This window comes from Girardinichthys multiradiatus, chromosome 2 (assembly GCF_021462225.1).
Source record: "Girardinichthys multiradiatus isolate DD_20200921_A chromosome 2, DD_fGirMul_XY1, whole genome shotgun sequence".
Lineage (NCBI taxonomy): Eukaryota > Metazoa > Chordata > Actinopteri > Cyprinodontiformes > Goodeidae > Girardinichthys > Girardinichthys multiradiatus.
In genome coordinates, this window is record NC_061795.1 from 22,969,874 (window position 1) to 22,989,804 (window position 19,931).

The 19,931-nt window shown below is 40.7% G+C and overlaps 1 protein-coding gene across 2 annotated transcripts; it reads left to right on the forward strand.

Annotated features, from left to right (window-relative positions):
- Window positions 1–90: 90 nt before the first annotated feature.
- Window positions 91–19,580, forward strand: cep152 (centrosomal protein 152). 2 transcript variants are annotated; one of them, XM_047354808.1, is made up of 27 exons: window positions 91–595; window positions 724–823; window positions 4,277–4,386; window positions 4,481–4,541; window positions 4,626–4,946; window positions 5,440–5,602; window positions 6,595–6,735; window positions 6,988–7,127; window positions 7,433–7,633; window positions 7,759–7,906; window positions 8,857–8,948; window positions 9,053–9,216; window positions 9,329–9,530; window positions 12,013–12,117; window positions 12,200–12,330; window positions 12,411–12,539; window positions 12,617–12,899; window positions 12,990–13,250; window positions 13,407–13,538; window positions 13,624–14,253; window positions 14,409–14,484; window positions 14,573–14,740; window positions 14,828–14,912; window positions 15,660–15,742; window positions 15,867–16,023; window positions 16,111–16,214; window positions 16,310–19,580. In XM_047354808.1, the coding sequence occupies exons 2-27, from the start codon at window positions 737–739 to the stop codon at window positions 17,116–17,118; spliced, it is 4,983 nt and encodes a 1,660-aa protein (XP_047210764.1). In that variant the 5' UTR covers window positions 91–595; window positions 724–736; the 3' UTR covers window positions 17,119–19,580. The 2 variants fall into 2 exon arrangements, with proteins under 2 accessions (XP_047210764.1, XP_047210755.1); XM_047354799.1 differs by lacking the exons at window positions 16,111–16,214; window positions 16,310–19,580 and having other exon boundaries at window positions 727–823; window positions 15,867–16,102.
- Window positions 19,581–19,931: the final 351 nt, after the last annotated feature.

Consider the following 19,931-nt stretch of genomic DNA (forward strand, 5'->3'; position numbering starts at 1 on the left):
GAGCATTAACAAGTAACAAATATCAACAATTACTCTACCCATAATTCTAGCAATGCTGTTACTATGGAGACGTTGCTAACCTAGCCTGGTTCCGGTGAGAGAAACGAGAACTAAAACATTTCTAACATGCCTGTTCGACTAGGTGGACGAATAAATTAGTCAAATAATAGTATTTCTGCTAATTCTTGATGCTGTAAACAGTTATTGAGTATGTTTTCTTTGTTCATCGGGGGTTTGGCGCTGCTAATGCGCGCGAGTTTTCAAAGTGGGCGAGTCAACGTTGCCAGGATGTTCAACAGGCTAGTTAGCTAGCTAACCAGAGTTAGCTTCGGACTTTACAGAGTTTACTGTCTGGGGAAATGCTCGTAAAGTGGTGTTAAACTCTGTACTGGCAACACAATCTGCGTTTACGAGAAACGTTCTGTGTGTAAGCGTTTTCATGCTCTGTAATTTAAAAATGCAACAAACATTAGTTGAGTTGGTTCGCTGCTTTAAGATGTAAACAGTAGCAGGGGCAGCACTCAGCAGTCAAAGGCAGCGTTGATTAGATGAGCTACTAAAATAAACTTCCAAATCTTTTTTGGTATTCCAACTGGTAAGTCACAAATGTACATATCTGTTAGTAACAAAAAAAAAAAAACAACAAAAAAAAACGATTTTGCAGTTCCTGGATGCTCTTAACAGCGTACCAAGTTGACCAAACTGTTTACTCTTCTTTCCAAGCAGGCAGGGCAGTATGTCGATTGATTTTGACAGCGCTGCTCTTCAGACTCAGCATGATGAAGACGAATACGACCAGGAAGACTACGCAAGAGAGCAAGAGGTGCAAAACACAGCATGCCACAGCTTCACTTTCAGCTATATGTGTTTTCTGCCATGATTATTCAGTTGAATCTATATATTTACTATGTATTTAAATATATAGCATATAGCATAGACACTACACTTTTCCTGTTTTAGTTCAGTTAGGATTTCCAAAATATTTTCCGTTTTATAATGCCAAAATAATGAGAGACATTTATTTTCTCTCATTATGTTTTGGTGCAAAACGTGCATGTCAACCTCCTGTGGTCAGATGAAACTAAAATTAAGATGTTTGGCCATGATGATTATATTTGAAGGAAGCTTGCAAGGCTCAGAGCATATATCCCACATAGAAGTACTTGGATGGCAGCATCATTGTTTTGGGCAGGAGGGACTGGTGCACTCCCAAAAATATATGACATAAGGAAAAGTAAGGAATTGGATATAGTGAAGCAATATCAGTCAGGAAGTTAAAGCTTGGCCACAAATCGGTCTTTCAGATGTACACTGATCCCAAGCATACAGCCAAACTAGTTTTAAAGTAGGTAAAGAACAACAGGGTTAATGTTTTGGAGGGGCCAGTACAACACCCTGATCTTAGTGACATGGAAAAACATTGCTACAGCTGAAAAGGTGTGAATAAAGCATTCTGCAAACCTGACCCAGCAGTTCTGTCAGGAGAAATCTGTAAAAACTCCAGCAAACTAATGTGAAAGCTTGTGAAAGGATACCTAAAACATTTGACCTAGTTATAGTTTAAATGTCGATTTCAACAGAAACTAAAGAAACGTATGTAAACTTCTGAATTTAAAGAAAGTTTATTTAATATTGAATTATTATTTAGAATACTCTTGAAAATTTCATTTAAGTAAAAATACTCAGTTAGACACAAACTGATTTTTCAAGCTTTTATTAAATCTGACCAATAAGAAGAACATTTTAATACAGAAATGTGGGCTTAATGAAAAGTATATTTGATACCTGCTTAAAGGTTGTTATTTTCAAAAAGTATTTGTAATATGACAAGCGAGCCTCATTGGAATGCGTATTCTAATTCTTGAGTATGTTCATATATAAAAATACCTCTCATTCTTGAAAATAAACAAATAGAAAAGTTTAGTCTGATTTAATGTGAGACAGTAAAGATTTGTCTTTATCTGATTATAAAGTGTATGTAAATGTCTGGTTTTAACTATACATGGATTCAAGTACATTGGAATAAATTAGAGGATCATGGAAATGTTCAGTTACTACAGTAAATTTTCTTCAGTGATTTTTAAAACAGAAATGTCAGCCTACTATAAAGTATTTCCATGTTGGTTTGTTGTTTTTTTTTTCATTTTATCTAGCATTTATTTATCGAGATCATTTACAAGAAAAAAACAAAAACAGTTACAAACACAGAAATAATACAAAGAATTAAAACATTCCACTCAAATTAAATAAACAAATAAAATATGAACTAAAAACAAGAACAACTTTCAGAAGAAGATTTCTCTATTTTTCTTAAAATAAATTTAAATTCTCTGATGGTGCTAACGGACCACAGAAGGAGAAAATGGGATAAAATCCTGAGAGCGAAGTCTGTGCCTGAGTTACATAAAGGAGGATAAATAAGGCGGGAACAGTCCAAGGATAACTTTAAAGATGAAAATGTACCCATGCACGAGTTTACGGATTGATAATGATGGCCGGTTCACTCGAGGATATAAAGTACAGTGATGAGTGAGAGATTTATACCCTGTTTTGAACTGCAGTGCTCCATGATAGACAGCATTCAACATGCAGAGAGATGGCAGGGGCATTCATATATAGAACATCACATCTAACTGTACTTAACAGTGAATTTGCTCCACATGCGGTTAGAGCTTCGTTTGCATTAATTACTGCTTCAGTGCGACTGGGGAAATCTTGATGTGGCATTGCTGAGGTGTTAAGGAAGAATAAGTCGGGTTAGTAGTGACTTTCAGATTGTCTACTTTGTTGAGTCACTTTTGACGGTACTTTTAGCAGTGTTGGGCAAAATAAATAAAAGTGTACCAAGATTCAAAAACAAGATGACATTGTTCAAAGATCAACTGTTTTGTTGGCAGCAGTGGTTATTCAGTCTGAACAGCTGCTGGGAAAAAGATCTACAACAGCGACCCTTTGTTTGGTTCGGATGCAGCAGACTGTCACAGAGAGAGCTCTCCACTGCTGTCACAGTTGCATGCATTGTGTATAAAAACGATAAACATCACCTCATTTAGCCATGATACACAACATTTACTCGCTTTTAATCTGATTGTATGTGATGAATCGGTCAGGTTCTTATTTGCTGTTTGAACAGTGTTGTTTCTAGAAGCATTAAAGTGGCCATTGTTTGACTTTCATAAATCACAGCCACCCTCTCACAGGTCCACCCCCACTTTGTGCTTTTCACACCCACAATCTGTTGCGCCATGTGTCTGAGCTGTTATTGGCTCAACGGAAAGGCCTCCTTCCAGGTGTGTACTGCTGAAACTAGCCCCGCCCTGTGGCCTCCCTACTTTCTCCTCTCTCAGGGTAGACTTGCTTCCACTCTTGACCCCGTTTGAGCTTCAGTGAAGAAGGAAGGAATGTTGCCGAGATGCTTACCAGAGAGATGCAAAATGAACTGAATTGATTTTTTTTTTTTACTTCGTAGTAACCTACTTATTACATACAAACTGGTCAAGTGGAACATGTCTGCTGCCAGTAGCTGGAATGTTTCTGCCCCAGTTAACCCTGCTATATGTTTTTTTTCTAAACAATGGAGGGCTTTGGGAGCGAAACGCAGCAATGTCACAGGGAGTCGACAACATGCCATTCACACTTTGAATGTTTCACATAGGAGGTCATCTCTGCAGACAGACTGGGATATTTTAGTGGTTATTCTGCAGCTTTATGGATAGAACCAGAGGTTTTTTTGTTGTAATTGTGGTGATATGGGTCCGTCGGTCGTGGACACAGTCGAAGATTTGAGGAATATTCAACAGTCCTTGTGGGAAGTAAGTCCAGCAGGGCCTGCATGTATCATCGCACATGACAGGTTGATAAGAAAGCCTGTTTAATCTTTTCTGACTTTTTGTTTTATTCCACAAAAATGTATAAGTAAGGCATCATATTTGGCAATTTCAAATGTAGCTTTATTCTACAAAGCGTGTTATTGATTCATGTAAAAATGTAGGCATTTGAGAAGCGCTGGTTAGTGTTTGTTGAACGATACTCATTCCAAAACAAATATCTTTTAGTTTAACCCCAGAATCTTCATAAAGCTTATAGGAAAGTCTATGTGTACCGTGACTGTTTGATAATAGTGATTTTCTGTCACTTATGAGAAAACTCTCCTTTTTGCTGCTTCTCAAGTTGTTATTGATTGGCTCTCTGTGTTATTTCCTTACACAGTGTTACTTTATGACTTAGGTTGCTGAGCAACCTTGCTGACTAATTTCCATGTGTCATGTCTCTGCAGTTGCACAAACTGCTCACAGACCTACCAGATGACATGCTGGAAGATAGCAGAGACTCCTCCTCCCCTGAGCTGGAGTGCTCTACCTACAGCAATAAAAACACCAGCAACAGGTAACACATCTGATTTGGAGGTCTTGAGGTGTGGCTAACAACACAGAAAAGCTGCAGCCAAGTACGGTGATGTGATTTTTTTGCCTTCTCTCAGCCCACAGTCTAAGTGGAACCAGGATTGGTCTGATCATACACAGCCCACTTCTCACACACAGGTTGTCTTACTATTAGATTAATACTGTCCAAGATTCAAAGTAAATACAAAATGCATCCATAATGCTGTTACTGTTTCTCTGAAGGCTTATGAAGTCGACCATGATCATGGTTCGCATGATGAGTATGCCTACGAGGATGGTCCTGCGTGCGCTAACGAACATCTGAGTCACCCTCATAATGCATTACTGCCTCGCAGCTGGAACCAGGATCGTCACCTAGCTCAGGAAAATCATTCATGCACAAACATGGACTCGGGTGAATATGCAGAGACCAGGGATTTTTCTGCAGAGTGCGAGCCCAGGTTGTTCCCTGAGAGCACCAAAAACAATGTGGATTATAATGGAGACGGAGGCTACAGGAACCAGCAATGCCGTGGTGACCACAGCACCAGAACCCATTTCCAAGTAAGTGATCCATTTTCAACGCTGCAACCATTTTAGGAGAGCTCTTGATGCTTTTTGTAAGTCTAGATTCCTAAAACATTGATTGTGTTTGTAATATCTACCTTCCTGCGCAGTAGGACTTTCATTAGCTTAAATACTGGCAATTTTTGAAATCTTAATATGATATTGTGTTCTAGATGTTTTAGGAGTAACAAAAACAACAGTGAGAACGAGTTTCAGTGATTCTCCTCTTCTTGTTATGTGTGGGCTACAAATGCTGGCCTCTCTATAGAGCTGTGTGGAGATTTATAAAACTATCCGGACATTTATATGTGCTGCTGGTGCGACGTATATCTTACCGTTTATGACAGAGGCTTCGATCTGTCTTTCTTAACACTTGTCTAGCAAACATTCATAGCAGCTTAGACTTACCCAAATTTAACGACTTACACGCTGTGAAAAACAGTAACATTTTCACCTCAAACTTACTGTTTTTCTTCCTTTTGATCTCCAGAAATTAACATCAGGACAAGGTGACCATGGTGGTCATCATTTCAAGGTTAATAATTATAACCCTCAGCTCACTGCCCACCTGCCAAAAATGTTACACCCGGATTCCATTCAGCAAAAAGATCAATTCGATCAGCTGCAGAGGGAATTTTTGGATTCGACGCAGCGTGAGTTTCAGTAATCTTTGTTTTGATGCTGGATTGACCAAAACCAAGGACTCTTGGTTTTGATTGCCTTTTGTAATGTAATAAGTAGAGATCTAAACAAATAAGAGACTTACGATTAATTGTTGAATAATGGTTTAATAGATTAAAATTTGTTTGATTCAATTAACTGATAATGCCAGCTTACCCTGTCTTAAAATGATAGTTATACGTCTCTCTGTTCATGGGAGATGCCAAGTCTTTTAAATATTTTATTTTATTCATCTTTTTTTCTATTCAGTAACCTAATAGGTTCCTGTTTTGTTATATTTTATAAATATGTCTAAATTTAATAATGTGTGAGAAAACAGCTGGAACAAGAAATTGTGAAATACTATAAAGTGCTTCTCCTTTAAATTCAGCTCATTGTATAAAATTTAGCCTTTCACATTAAGGAAAATACTCTCATGATACAAGAGAAAACTCAGGTTTTTAAGTAAATGGCCATTTATCAATTAATCGTCAGTCGATCGATTGGATCAATCAGCTGTGGATCAACTCATTAATCGATCACTTGCATCCCTGGTTATAAGTTGAAGTTTGTTCTTTAAAACAGTTTTATTGTTGGTATTGGTAACAAGAAGGTGAATTGCTGAGAAGTGTGAAGCCTGACCAACTAATAGGCCGATGTGATAATTGAGCAGCCAAATAGCACATTAGAGTCATACAGTGAACTTCAAATCAAATTGCCTTGTAATATTATGTTAACGTGTCCATGTGGGGTTTGGATTAAAATGATTCAGATTAATTAGAGGAAGCTTTACTTGACAGACTCAGTGATTTTTTTCACAACCACTCTTAGGATGTTCAGAGGAATGGGCTAATTTACCTTTATATAACAGGAGCACTAATGTTTGATTGCAGAACTTACACTTCATTTTAAAAGCTTGGACTATTTAATAAACAATGCCTTTACTAGCACTGTAAATAAATCTTAAATAACTTGGTTGTTTCAGAAACTGCTGATAGGGAACAAGTTGCCCAGCTGCAGGTTTTAAATAAAGCTCAACAGAGGCAAATAGACGACTTGGAGCGGAAATTGGAGGATTCCCGCCGTAATATGAGATACATCGAGCATCAGTTTGCAATCGTCAAAGGTTTGTTTCACAATGTTTATCTTCACAGTATGGAGAACCTTACCTCTATGAAACAAATAATCTCACCCAGTGTTTGGTTTATAAAAATAATTCTAGTCTATCAGAAGATTCCTCAGATTTATTTGGTTTTTCACTGTTTAGTTCTGCCTTGAAAGGAACACTTTCCCCATGTCCTGCCTTCTCACATATTCTGCATATGACTGTGCTGGCAATAAGAGTCTGGCATCACTAATTTTAACAAATGATCACCAGATGAAAAAGACGGCCTTGCGGTAAGTTTCAAGGAGTCAAGTCGATTGATTGAAGAAGCAAAGAGAGGAGAGGTTCAAATGCAAAACAAGCTAAAGGCTCTGGAGCAGCAGGTACAGATCCTCAGAGAGAAAGACCAGGAGGTGAATGCTTTACTGACACATTTCGCTTCCATCTTCTTTACTCTTCAACACTTTATTTATTTGCTAAGCTGTTATTAACAGGCAATAAACCATGCTCATTTCTTAGATTTCATTGTTTAAAGTTACTTTATGAAGCATTTATGAACTGCAGTTAAAAGCAACACCCTAACAGACGTAAATTACATGAATATATTTCAATAAATATTTTTCCTTCCATTGCTTTTTCAAATATTCTGTTTGTTATTTAAATCATTCAAAGAACAAAAAGCTTCTTGTGTGTAAAGCCGTTACATTTCATGTTGCAGAACACGATGAAGCTGAATGTTGCTGATGCTGCAGTGGACAGCATGAAGCAGCAGATGTTGGAGCTTTGTCGCTCTGACACTCTGTCCAGAGCACGGCAGCAGCACGACAGAGACCTCGCCATCATAAAGGAGCAGCACGAGGCGGCGCTTTTGGCCTTGCAGCAGAAACTCGACTCCACCTCACAGGCCCTGAATGACCAGGTGAGTGTTTTTTTGTTGATATTGACAGTAATGCATTCATCAACAAGTTGTGCGAAACGTATCGTTTTGAAATCAGATGGTACACTTTAGTCATCCACAGACCTTGTTTGTTTTCCTGCATCTAGATTAATGTTGCTCAGAAGTTACAGCAGCAAGTAAAGGAGCTGGAACGTCAGCGAGAAGAAGAGCAACTGGAGCGAGCCAGAATCGTCAATTCTCTCACCCAGCGCCTGGAGGAGAGTCAGCAACAATGCGCCAAGCTGCTGCAAACCAGTCAGTGAAGCGTCCAGATTTGTAATGGCTACAGTGCTGTGAATAGTTTTTGCACCCTTACAGATTGCTTTTGTTTTGCGTTTTATCACACTTACAGAAAATGTCTTAGATCATCACAGCTGTTTAATATCACACAGAGCTAACCTGAATAAATACAAAACGCAGTTTCCAAATGATGATTTTATTTAAGGGTAAAAAGCTACCCAAACGGGTTCTTTGTGGGAAAAGTGATCATCCCACCCTCATTGTTGAGTAGGGAATTTGCTTTGATTTAGTGTCTGACAACAAGAAGTAGGCCAAAGATCTCTTAGAGCAACACACTGTGCCTTGGTCTGAAGAAATTCAGAAACAAATGAGAAAAAAGGTCACTGTCATACAGTCTGGGTTACAAAACCATTTCTTAAACTTTGGGAGAAAACGGGAACATGGGTGAACCTTTACATGAGTGGCCAAACGACCAAAATTACTTCAACAGGGCATCAACAACTCATTCAGGAGGTCACAAGAGAACCAATTGCAACATCTATAACACTGCAGGCCAAAATGATGTCAATGGTCCGTTTACCCAGAATTCCCAGATATTCTCAGTACTGATGAGACAAGAGCGTAAATTTTTGAAAGGCATGCGTTTCGTTACATCTGCTGTAAAACTAACACATCATGTTGGAAAAGTTAAACATGGTGGTAGTCAGTGATCATCTGAAGCTGCTTTGCCTCTTCAGGATTTCTTTTTGGATTTATTTGGGTTATCTTTCTGTGATATTAAAATTAGTTTGCTGGCCTGATGGCTTTTAAGTTACCACATAAGCAAAATAAAATCTTTCAGGGAACAACTACTTTTTCACAGAATTTTATATATTTGCATGTTAAAAATCCTAGGTTTTGCAGACCTTAATACGTTCAATTGCATATTCTTGTTAGTTGTTGAGGTTTCGTTTATTTTTCTTCAGATTCAGTACAAGAAATGAGTCAAATGAAGATCAAACTACAACAAGCCCAGTCCGCCAAGGCGTTGAGTGAAAACATGAACAAGGTTTTACAGGTTTGCTTTCCGGTTTTTCTCCCATACCACAAAATCATTTTTAGGTTCCTGAAGAAAAAGACTGTTTAAACTTGTCAACTCAAACCATTTTTTTTATCTTAAAGGAAGATATGGCTGAGCTGAAAGAGCAGATAACTCTGTATGAATCTGCACTAAAACATGGCGTTATAGCGATTGACCTAAGTAAGGACTGGGAGAACCATCTGTCTGAATCCTGCATGGATCTGGGACTGAAGAAACCCGAAAGAAAAAATGGCACACTTCACAGGTACACTGTGATTGTTGTGATTTTACTACGCCTTTAAGTCTGATTTAACAACAGACACTAACATCACAGCTTCCACTGGTATTCATGACAGTTTTTCTTTTTGTTTCGTCAGAACTGCTCTGAATCACCTGTCAGACTCCAAACTGCCCAAGGACGAAGCTCTCAGGCTCCTGCGTGTGGAAATGCAGCGCTGCCTGGGATGTTTAAAGGGGAAGAGGCTGAAGATCAGTCAGCTGCAGGAGGAGCTCCAACACTCGCAGGCTCGAGTCAGCGAGCTGCAGGCCGAGTTGGAAGAAGCAAAACTCAACTCCTCAGTAAGGGCTCCTCCCCCTGATGGACAGCTTTGAAGATGAACTTAGATTAACCAGTTTGTGATCCTGTAGAGAGAATCATATAGTGCCTCGCAAAAGAATTCCTACCCCTGTTTTCCACAGTTTATGACATTATGACCTCAATGTATATCCATTAGATTTTATGTAATAGACCAACACAGAGTCTTTAATCATTTTCAAATGGAATGGAAGCGATGCAGAAATCTGTGTGTGGCATGCATTTACATTCAGTCCCCCTAAATCAGTAACTTTTTTAAACCACTGTTCACTGCAAGTACCGTCTTTTAGTTAGATTGACAGTTAGATTGGGCGTGGACTTTGACTGGGCCATTCTGGGTCATGAATATGCTTTGATCTAAATCATTGCATTGTTGTTTTAGGTGTAAGTTTAGGGTGTTTGTCCTCCTGGAAGGTGAATCTGTACCCAAACCTTAAGTCTTTTGTAGCCTCTAGCAGATTTTCCATCCAGGATTGACTTGTATTTATCTCTATCCCCCTTCCCATCAACTATGACCCGTTTCCTCATCCCTGCTTAAGAAGAGCAGTCCCACTGCATGATGCTGCCACCACCATAGTTCATGGTAGAGAAGGCTCATTTGGTGTGCAGTGTTGGTGTCCCATCGTACATAGAGTACCCAGGGCTGAATACAAAGGCACGCTTCACTCTTCAGATTTTCATTTGTAGAAACATTTGAAAATCAAGTATCGATTTTTTTTCTTTCACTTTAAAATTATGCACCTACAGGTCCTTCTCAAAATATTAGCATATTGTGATAAAGTTCATTATTTTCCATAATGTCATGATGAAAATTTAACATTCATATATTTTAGATTCATTGCACATTAACTGAAATATTTCAGGTCTTTTATTGTCTTAATATGGATGATTTTGGCATACAGCTCATGAAAACCCCAAATTCCTATCTCACAAAATTAGCATATCATTAAAAGGGTCTCTAAACGAGCTATGAACCTAATCATCTGAATCAACGAGTTAACTCTAAACACCTGCAAAAGATTCCTGAGGCCTTTAAAACTCCCAGCCTGGTTCATCACTCAAAACCCCAATCATGGGTAAGACTGCCGACCTGACTGCTGTCCAGAAGGCCACTATTGACACCCTCAAGCAAGAGGGTAAGACACAGAAAGAAATTTCTGAACGAATAGGCTGTTCCCAGAGTGCTGTATCAAAGAACCTCAGTGGGAAGTCTGTGGGAAGAAAAAAGTGTGGCAGAAAACGCTGCACAACAAGAAGAGGTGACCGGACCCTGAGGAAGATTGTGGAGAAGGGCCGATTCCAGACCTTGGGGGACCTGCGGAAGCAGTGGACTGAGTCTGGAGTAGAAACATCCAGAGCCACCGTGCACAGGCGTGTGCAGGAAATGGGCTACAGGTGCCGCATTCCCCAGGTCAAGCCACTTTTGAACCAGAAACAGCGGCAGAAGCGCCTGACCTGGGCTACAGAGAAGCAGCACTAGACTGTTGCTCAGTGGTCCAAAGTACTTTTTTCGGATGAAAGCAAATTCTGCATGTCATTCAGAAATCAAGGTGCCAGAGTCTGGAGGAAGACTGGGGAGAAGGAAATGCCAAAATGCCAGAAGTCCAGTGTCAAGTACCCACAGTCAGTGATGGTCCGGGGTGCCGTGTCAGCTGCTGGTGTTGGTCCACTGTGTTTTATCAAGGGCAGGGTCAATGCAGCTAGCTATCAGGAGATTTTGGAGCACTTCATGCTTCCATCTGCTGAAAAGCTTTATGGAGATGAAGACTTCATTTTTCAGCACGACCTGGCACCTGCTCACAGTGCCAAAACCACTGGTAAATGGTTTACTGACCATGGTATCACTGTGCTCAATTGGCCTGCCAACTCTCCTGACCTGAACCCCATAGAGAATCTGTGGGATATTGTGAAGAGAACGTTGAGAGACTCAAGACCCAACACTCTGGATGAGCTAAAGGCCGCTATCGAAGCATCCTGGGCCTCCATAAGACCTCAGCAGTGCCACAGGCTGATTGCCTCCATGCCACGCCGCATTGAAGCAGTCATTTCTGCCAAAGGATTCCCGACCAAGTATTGAGTGCATAACTGTACATGATTATTTGAAGGTTGACGTTTTTTGTATTAAAAACACTTTTCTTTTATTGGTCGGATGAAATATGCTAATTTTGTGAGATAGGAATTTTGGGTTTTCATGAGCTGTATGCCAAAATCATCCGTATTAAGACAATAAAAGACCTGAAATATTTCAGTTAATGTGCAATGAATCTAAAATATATGAATGTTAAATTTTCATCATGACATTATAGAAAATAATGAACTTTATCACAATATGCTAATATTTTGATAAGGACCTGTATTTCTGTTGGTCTTTCCCATAAGAACCCAACAAAATCATTGTATGCACTGCACATATTAACTGAAGCAAGTCTTGCTCTGAAAAAAATAAGTTTTACTGTGCTTCCGCAGGCCAGAGAGACCAGCCCCATGAAACACCTGGAGATGACTGAAGACTCTCAGAAAGAGTTGATGAGAATACAAGAAGAGAAACAACACTTGCTGGAACAAGTGGAGGTTGAGTGTAGTCTGTTTTCTTTAACTTATTTGGTTTTTATTTAAGACAAATTGTTGAGACTGTTTTCTTGTGAACCTGTAGCTGCTTGAAAAGAAGCATAAGGAGCTAAAACAGAGCGAGGAAAAGCTAAAGGTTGCCAACTCTGAGCTGTGCACCAAAATGAGGGAAATGATCCAAGAGCTGGACCAAGAAAAGCAAGAAGCGGCTGAGAGGTACAACTCAGGACAAGGTTGTGTTTTCTTTGCTTAAATTCTGTCTGTTTATGATAGATCATTTTCATTATTTTCTTCAGGACTGAGCGGATTAATCAGCAGTATAGAGATGATGTGGTGAACCGGGTCAGAACTGAACTCATGCTAGAACACAATGCTGAGGTGGAGCGGCTGACTGCACAGCACCAACAGCAGATCCAGCAGCTGCAGTAAGTCTCTGGTCCTAATACTGAAAGCTGTTCTCATTTACACATCATTCACGTGCCGCTTTTTACTTCCTTCACAGAAACCAGCTGTCAGAAGTCAGCGATAAGATGTTGGCTGTGCAGCAATGTTACATCGCTATGTGCAAGGAGAAGTGTTCCCTGGAGGAAACTGTGGAGAAGAGAGACCACGAAGAGAGCAGTATAGCCGTGGAAAGGCTGAGAGGTGAACTTGAGGCCAAGCATCAGGCCTCGATGATGCACCTTAAAGAAGACTGGTCCAAAGAGAAAGAGGCTGAAATCCAGCAGGAAGTGAGCTCTCATGTAGCTTCTACTGAAGCCAAATGGAAGAAAGAACTTCAAAAGGTCTGACTTCCTAAATGAATGCTGCCCAGCTCCTTTATATTAACTAATCCTGATCTAATGATATACATTTTGTTTTCGGTCGGGGTGAAGAGAGAGAAAACCTGGGTTCAGAAGCTGGAGGAGGCTGAGAAAGAGAGAAACCCAGACACTGCTGAGGTGACCTGCCAGACAGATGAGCTAGAGGCCAGAGGTCGGACAGTTTATGCTGAGGAGCTGGACTCCAGGCTCGCTGCCCAGAAACATCAGCTGCAACTGGAAGCGGAGAAAGTGCAACACAAAGCTGTGGAGGAAGCCAGGAAACAAGTCCAGAGAGAGTTAGAAGAGAAACACCTGAACGACATGGCCAAGCAGGTCCGTTGGGCTTATATGGTAGCACATAGAAAACAAGCTTTAATTTACACCAGCTGGGATTAAATAGTAGACTGGTTCTGTACATTAATGTTAACTAATTTAGCTTTTATTAAAAGGTTCAAGCTTAGTGGTAGATGTCACAAATATATGTTTCAGGTTGAAGGAGCTGTAACCCGAGCCTACAGCCGTTGGATTGAGGACTTGTCTTCATTACCAGAATACCAAGCATTTCTCCAAAGGGAAAAGGAGAAATGGGAAGAGCTTCAAGAAGAAGTTACAAACCAAAAAGTGTGACAATTTCTTGTTGTTTTTATAATTACTGTCACTGCCATTAATTATTTCCTTACTTTGAATAGTTTCTTCAATGTTTCAGATATCCCAGGCCCTGCGGAAAGCAGAGGAGGAGTGGCACAAGAACCAAGTGGAGCAGCAGAAAGTGGTGGAGCTTCAGGAGGCACTGGCAGCCCTCAAGAGCCAGCTGGAGCAAGCCACCAGAGAGCAAGCTGCCCTACTGAAAGTTGAGCTGGCTGCAGCCCGAGCAGCGTGGTACAGAGACAAACAGCAGGAGATCTCTATCATCCAGACCCGAAACGAGCAAGCATGCCAAACCAAGCTGCAAGAGCAGTGCAAAAACCTAGAGCAGGCTGTGCAGGAAGTTAGAGAAGATGCTAACCTCCAGAGGAAGGAGCTGCTGCTGGAGATGGAGGCCAAGCTTCAGCAGGCTATGAGGACACGAGAAGAGGAGTGGAGATGCCGGTATGCAGAGAAGGAGCTGGCCCAAAGACAGCAGATGAAGGAAAAATTCTTAGCAGAGCTTCACACTGCAGTTGCCAAGGTCGCTACACAACTTATAAGGCCTTGTGAAACAGACCATCAGGAGACTGAAGATAGCAGGAGCATCAGCGGGTCGCCATTGGAAGCTACCATCACAAACACCATAGAAACCTCGTGCAGAGACATGGTGACCAGAGCCGTATCCGAGGCCAAGAAAGAATGGAAGAAAGTATGTTTATGTTAACCTGCTATGCAGAGAAAAACTGTGAGATTTTGCCCAGTTGTGATAGGTGTGGGTTTCTGGTTAGATGTTAGTTTGGTATTTTTTTTCTAGCCTTTTGTCTTCACAAAATTAAAAAAACCTTTTATTTTTTACTTTTACAGATTAGCGAAGAAAGGCTGAGCCGCATCCTCAAAGAAACACAAGAGAAACATATAAGAGAAATCAACAAAATGCAAGGTGTGCACTAAACCATGGCCTAAAATATTGTGGGGGGGGGGCTTCTGGACTCTTTTTAATTGCTATCACGATTGCCCATTATTTCCAGGCTCTTCGTCTCAGAGGAAGGAGCAGTCTCGTTGCAGGAAGGAATGCTCTGAGAGCTTAGGTAAGCTACAGAAGAAGAATCAGGAACTCCAGAGACATTTAGAGAAAGCTTGCCATCAACTCCAGCACCGCATCCGTGAACACAAAACTGCCATGCAGCGCCTTAAAGGTAGGTTTATACGTTGGATTTAAGCATTTCTCAAAATAGCACAAAGCACTGACTCTGCATCTGTGTTTACTTTTCTCTGAAATGTAGATGAGCATGAAGGCAGAATACAGAAACTAAAAGAGGAACATCTGCAGCAGTTAGAGGAAGTGAAGAGATCTAAAGAATCCTCAGGGTTTGTTATCTCCATCCATTATATGTAATATATATATTATTTTGTTAGAGACCAGTTAAATGTTTTGCCCGTACCAAAGATGTTAAATGTTCTGTATTATCTGGCATAAGAAATACTCAACAAGCACCTCCCTCTTCAGATTCACAAGTCTGCTTTGATTGTATCAGCAGCTTTTACAATATGAACAATCTGCAGAACTTTTTACTACAAAGTTCAAGCAGTTGCTTTGCCTTCCAAAAGTGATCATGTTTAGTACAAAGTAAAACTCCAGCTGCTCTGTGAAGGCCTCAGAGGTTCGTTAGAGAACATTCTTGAACAAACAGCATCATGAAAACCAAGGGTCACAGCAGAAAGGTCTGGGTTTAGGTGGCAGAGAAGTTTAAAGCTTGTGCCACAACTGCAAACCTTGCAAGTCTACTTAAACTGACATTCATCAGAGATGCAGCCAACAGGCCTGTGGTAATTCTGGAGTAACTGCATAGATCCACCACTCAGGTGTGAAAACATGTGGAAGAAGGTCTCTGTTGAGATGAGCTTAAAGTTGAGCAAAGTACTGTGAGTAGCAGCAAAACTAACATTGCACATCACCTTGAACACACCTTCATCAAACCTTCCTGAAACATGGCTTCATCAGGCTGTGGGGATGCAATAATAACAAGCAAACTCAAAATAACTCAAAACTTAATGGTTGGGCCAGAAACTTAGCATGAGAAATTAATTCATTTGTATAAATGTGTTTTCTCATAGAAGTTCTGATCACCAACAAAATCTTCAGCAAGGCCTCGAGGAGATGAAGCAGCAATACCTGATCACTGTGGAAAAGATCAGAGGTTGGTGTTGAGAGTGTGACAGAATTTATGCACACAGTAGAGTATTTAAAGACGTTATTCGAAGCCGATCTTCAGCAGTCCGCAACATGTAGATAAAACAAGTCCGATTGTGTCTTTCTGCAAGGAGACATGCTGCGTTACCTTCAGGAAAGTCGGGAGCGTGCAGCGGAGATGATCCGCATCGAGGTGCAGAGGGAGAGGCAGGACACTGCCCGGAAGATGCGGCGCTACTATCTGACCTGTCTGCAGGAGTTACTGGAGGATGGGGGGGAAACAACAGGGCAAGAGGCTTTAATTGTCCCAAAGTTGTTCACTTGCTGCAATATTGCTCCGCAGGCTAATTGAGTTGATCTTCCTGTCTTCCGCAGTGCTGAAAAGAAAATAATGAATGCCGCGAGCAAGCTGGCAGCCATGGCTAAGGTGCTGGAGACGCCGGTCAAAAGTAAACCGGGAAAGAATTACTCTTTACCAAGTGAGTCCTATTTTATAAAACAGCTTAAAAACTTATTTGATTTTATTTTCCCCAAAAATGTCAGCGAGGTCTGCTTCTGTGTTTTGGATCGACAGGTGGTTCAGCGGGTGGATCTTCTAGCGCCATTGGGTGTGTGCCAAATAGAAGTGCAGGTTTCAGTAGCAACCTGACGGCGCTAACTGAACTTCCTGATTTCAGACCAGAGCAGCGACCCCAGAGGGAAAAGGCTTCTGCTGATTCAGGGCCACAATCAACCGCAGCAGTTAGGACCAAACTTTTAGGCCCCCAGGACACTCCTGGACATCAGGAGGGCTCAGGCGATGCAGGCACAAAGCCCAAAACCTTTAACACAAGCCCCCCTTCTTACAAATGTTCTCAGCAGACATCTTTCCAATCCCACAGGGATTTTGTCAGTTTCTCAGTGAGGGGTAAAAGCACTGAGTGGTTTCTGCAAGGAGGCAAAGCAGATGGCCGCCTGGAGTCAGCGAGACAGAGCCGACCTTCTCCCATCCAGGAGGCTCCGGTCAGAGATGAGAACCAGAGGGACTGGAGCGGGACTAGCAACGACTCAGACACTGGTCCACACAGATCCATACTGTTGTACCCAGGGAGGAAAGTTGAACCAGCGAGGCCTTTTCCTATGAACACTGCTTCTGATACTGAAATAAGAGCGTTTGGCGGCTTCACTCCAGACGCTTCAGACCTAACGGTGTATAAGGAAATCCCCCAGCAGACACTTCCGACTGAAAGCAACACTCAAGCAAAGAAAAGTCTAGTCAGAGAGCCGATCCCCGGCTCTGAGTGTGAAAGCAAACGTGAAGTTTGTTCCAGGCTTCTGTTCTCTGAGCTGAGGCAGCGGCAGCAGGACAGCGGGTTCGACAGTCCGTTCTACCAGCAGAAATGATGAAGGGAGGGCAGGTGTGAGGTGAAGTTAGAGCCTCAGAGGTGATGGTCCAAGTAGCTTAATTTGGACTGGATTGTGCCTTTAACTCAGTGTTTTATGTTTACATGTTCTAAAACATTTAGAACATTTTTCATTAGTGGTTTTGTGGATGGAAATATCGTTTGGATGTTTTGGAAATACTTCTTTGCTTTCTTCTAGTGAGTAATTTACAGGGTTTGGTCAAAGTATAGAAACCCATCATCTCCATGAATATATGCAAAATATGCAATATTTTGTCTTTTTACAGGGTTAATTGATTAAACAACAAACAGATTGTTAAAAAAATTATTTGTTGCAGAACGTTGATCTTATTGCAGATTTTCTTATTCACGCCGGATCAAAATAATACATGCATTCCCCAATAATATTGCATAAATGTCCCAAAGGAGAATTAGACGAGTTGATTTAAACAGGTTGGATTCCTTGAAGAGACCCAGTTCATAAGCATAGTCCATTCCTTTTTTTTTATCGATTCAAGGTGTGGGAAACCTTGTCAGCCTGCTGTACCATTTCCAAAACCAGTCTTATGATGTGTTTGGGGTCGTCGTCCTGTTGGATTACCCAATTAGCTCCAAGTGTCACTCATCCGACTTAAACTGTCTCCTTCAGATGAATGGAAATGAGTTTGGTTGTTGAGAAAGGAACCCAGAAATCACCAAGCCTCAAACCAATTATTAACAGGTCCGCAAGGTTTTATATCTACACCATCTGAAAAGGTGCCAAACAAGAAAGACCCCCTGCTCCAACATGTACAGCTGCCTGCATGGACAAGCCAGATGTTCTGGAGAAACTGTCTCAGCTGTTTGGTCACAATGATAAAAATTATGCTTGGGAGAGTTGACATGACTCTTTTAAAAGAAACCCTGTACCAACGGTGCAGCAGGGTGGTGGTAGTGTAATGCTGAGGGGCTGTTTTGCAGCCAGTAGTACTGGTGGGTTGCATAAAGTTAGTAGAATAATGAGGAAGAACTACATCCAAATTGTTCCCCTCAAATCAACAACTAGAAAGTTGAACCTTGGACACAGTTGAGTGTTTCACCAGGACAATGATCGCTAACACACATCAAACCTGGTTTTAGGATGTATAAAACAGGCTAACGTGAAACTCCTGGAATGGCCCTGAATCAAGCTTAATGAAAACCTAAGATCTGTGCTTCAGGGCTGTGTCCGTTCTAGAAAACCAACCAATTAAAAGTCAAATATGCAGCCAGGACTATGCCAGAAGCTTGCTGATTGCTACCAGAGCATGTCCTTTTTCTGCAATCTGTACATTTGAGCCTATATTGTATAATTATGACCTTATGTGGATTAGAGAAAATCCACATTAAATTCAAACTATTTTCACCCAATTCGCTGTATCTTATTTATCATTCCACCCCCGGAGAAACAAGATGGCACAAACAAAACCCCAAATTAATCTGGGATCCATGCTCATGATGAGTTAATACAAAGTTTTGATCAGTGCTGTACATCATTAAGATAATATACCTGTAACATAAAACTTAAAGAATAAAAACCCAGGCAGCAGCTGTTTTATTTTACTCGTCTTATCGATAAAATAGGTGGAAAGAGCCTCCACGGCACATTTAGGGCTCCAAATCACCTTATCACACATTCTGAACCTGCACCGAGGCAAATTAAGGGAAGTTTTGATCTGGATAAAGCAGATAAAACTTGTTAATTATTGACTGGTCAAGTTCCCTCAGTGTTTCATTCTGTTTTGCATCACTGTGCAAAGCTAATCTCTGCCACTGATTTTAGCTTTACTTTCACCACGTAGCTGTGATATGTGCATTGATCCTCCCCTTTAAGTCACAAGAAGAAAGTAAAGAAGCATCTTTACCGAAACTGCTGTTGTATAGTGAACAGTTTGTAGCAAAGTAAATGTTTATATATAATCTAGAGGTCAACTGGGTTACATTAAAATGTCACCCCAGTTTGAGCAAATCTGCCTTTCTTTTGTTAACTTTGATTAGGTTTAATAAAATCACTACCCTGTTAACAAGTTGAAATGCAAACTGAACACAGGAAAACTCAGGAAACTTCTTACACTCCTCACTTTTAATATTAAGGTTGGCTTGTTTCAAATAAAATCTTGTTTTAAAAAGGATACAAGTTTACTTTTTGTTTTTGAAAGCAAAACAACAAAAGCCATTGAATAAATATTTTTAACTCCATCCACATGGAAATATCTGAATGACATAAAACGGCTGCTAGCTCTCAGCATAAAGTCCTAGATATTCAAGTTCTGTTTCTATGTTTGAAACGTGTTTTATGTTCCATGTTCGTGTTTTTATATTGTGAAATGTCTTACACCGGATTTACAAGATGAGCTGTGCATACATTATAACTGTTTTATATTTATATGTGTATATATACTTTTAAAGACATTTTAATAAACCTCGTCTTATTTGAAACTGAAACATTTTGTCTGTTTATAAAAGCTGAACTGCAACAGCAAACTGTTGTTGGCCTGAACTTGGTTTAATGTAAAAGGAGACGCTGCAGAGCTTTGCTCTGCTGGAGGAACCAGGCGAATGTTAAACAAGAAAACATGCAGACTGATACTCGCTGACAAGTAGGTCAGCGGAAACAATATCGGTGCTGATAACAACAGGAAGGTTGTTGAATTATTTATCCACAGCCTCACTGGGGTGCTCCCTTATTACTCTCCATCAAGTTTCTGAACAGCTGCCAGTTACCTGATGGGGTTTGGTCTTTTTGTCTTTTGTAGCTCCTGTTAAAACCTCTTTGAATTGTGTTGGAGGTGTAAG

Excerpts from the sequence above, each read along its gene's own strand:
- cep152 (XM_047354808.1), top strand. The coding sequence starts at position 737 with ATGTCGATTGATTTTGACAGCGCTGCTCTTCAGACTCAGCATGATGAA. Across the intron at positions 12,540-12,616 it reads CAGCAGATCCAGCAGCTGCA|AAACCAGCTGTCAGAAGTCA; the intron begins GTAAGTCTCTGG and ends CTTCCTTCACAG. Across the intron at positions 14,741-14,827 it reads TGCCATGCAGCGCCTTAAAG|ATGAGCATGAAGGCAGAATA; the intron begins GTAGGTTTATAC and ends TCTGAAATGTAG.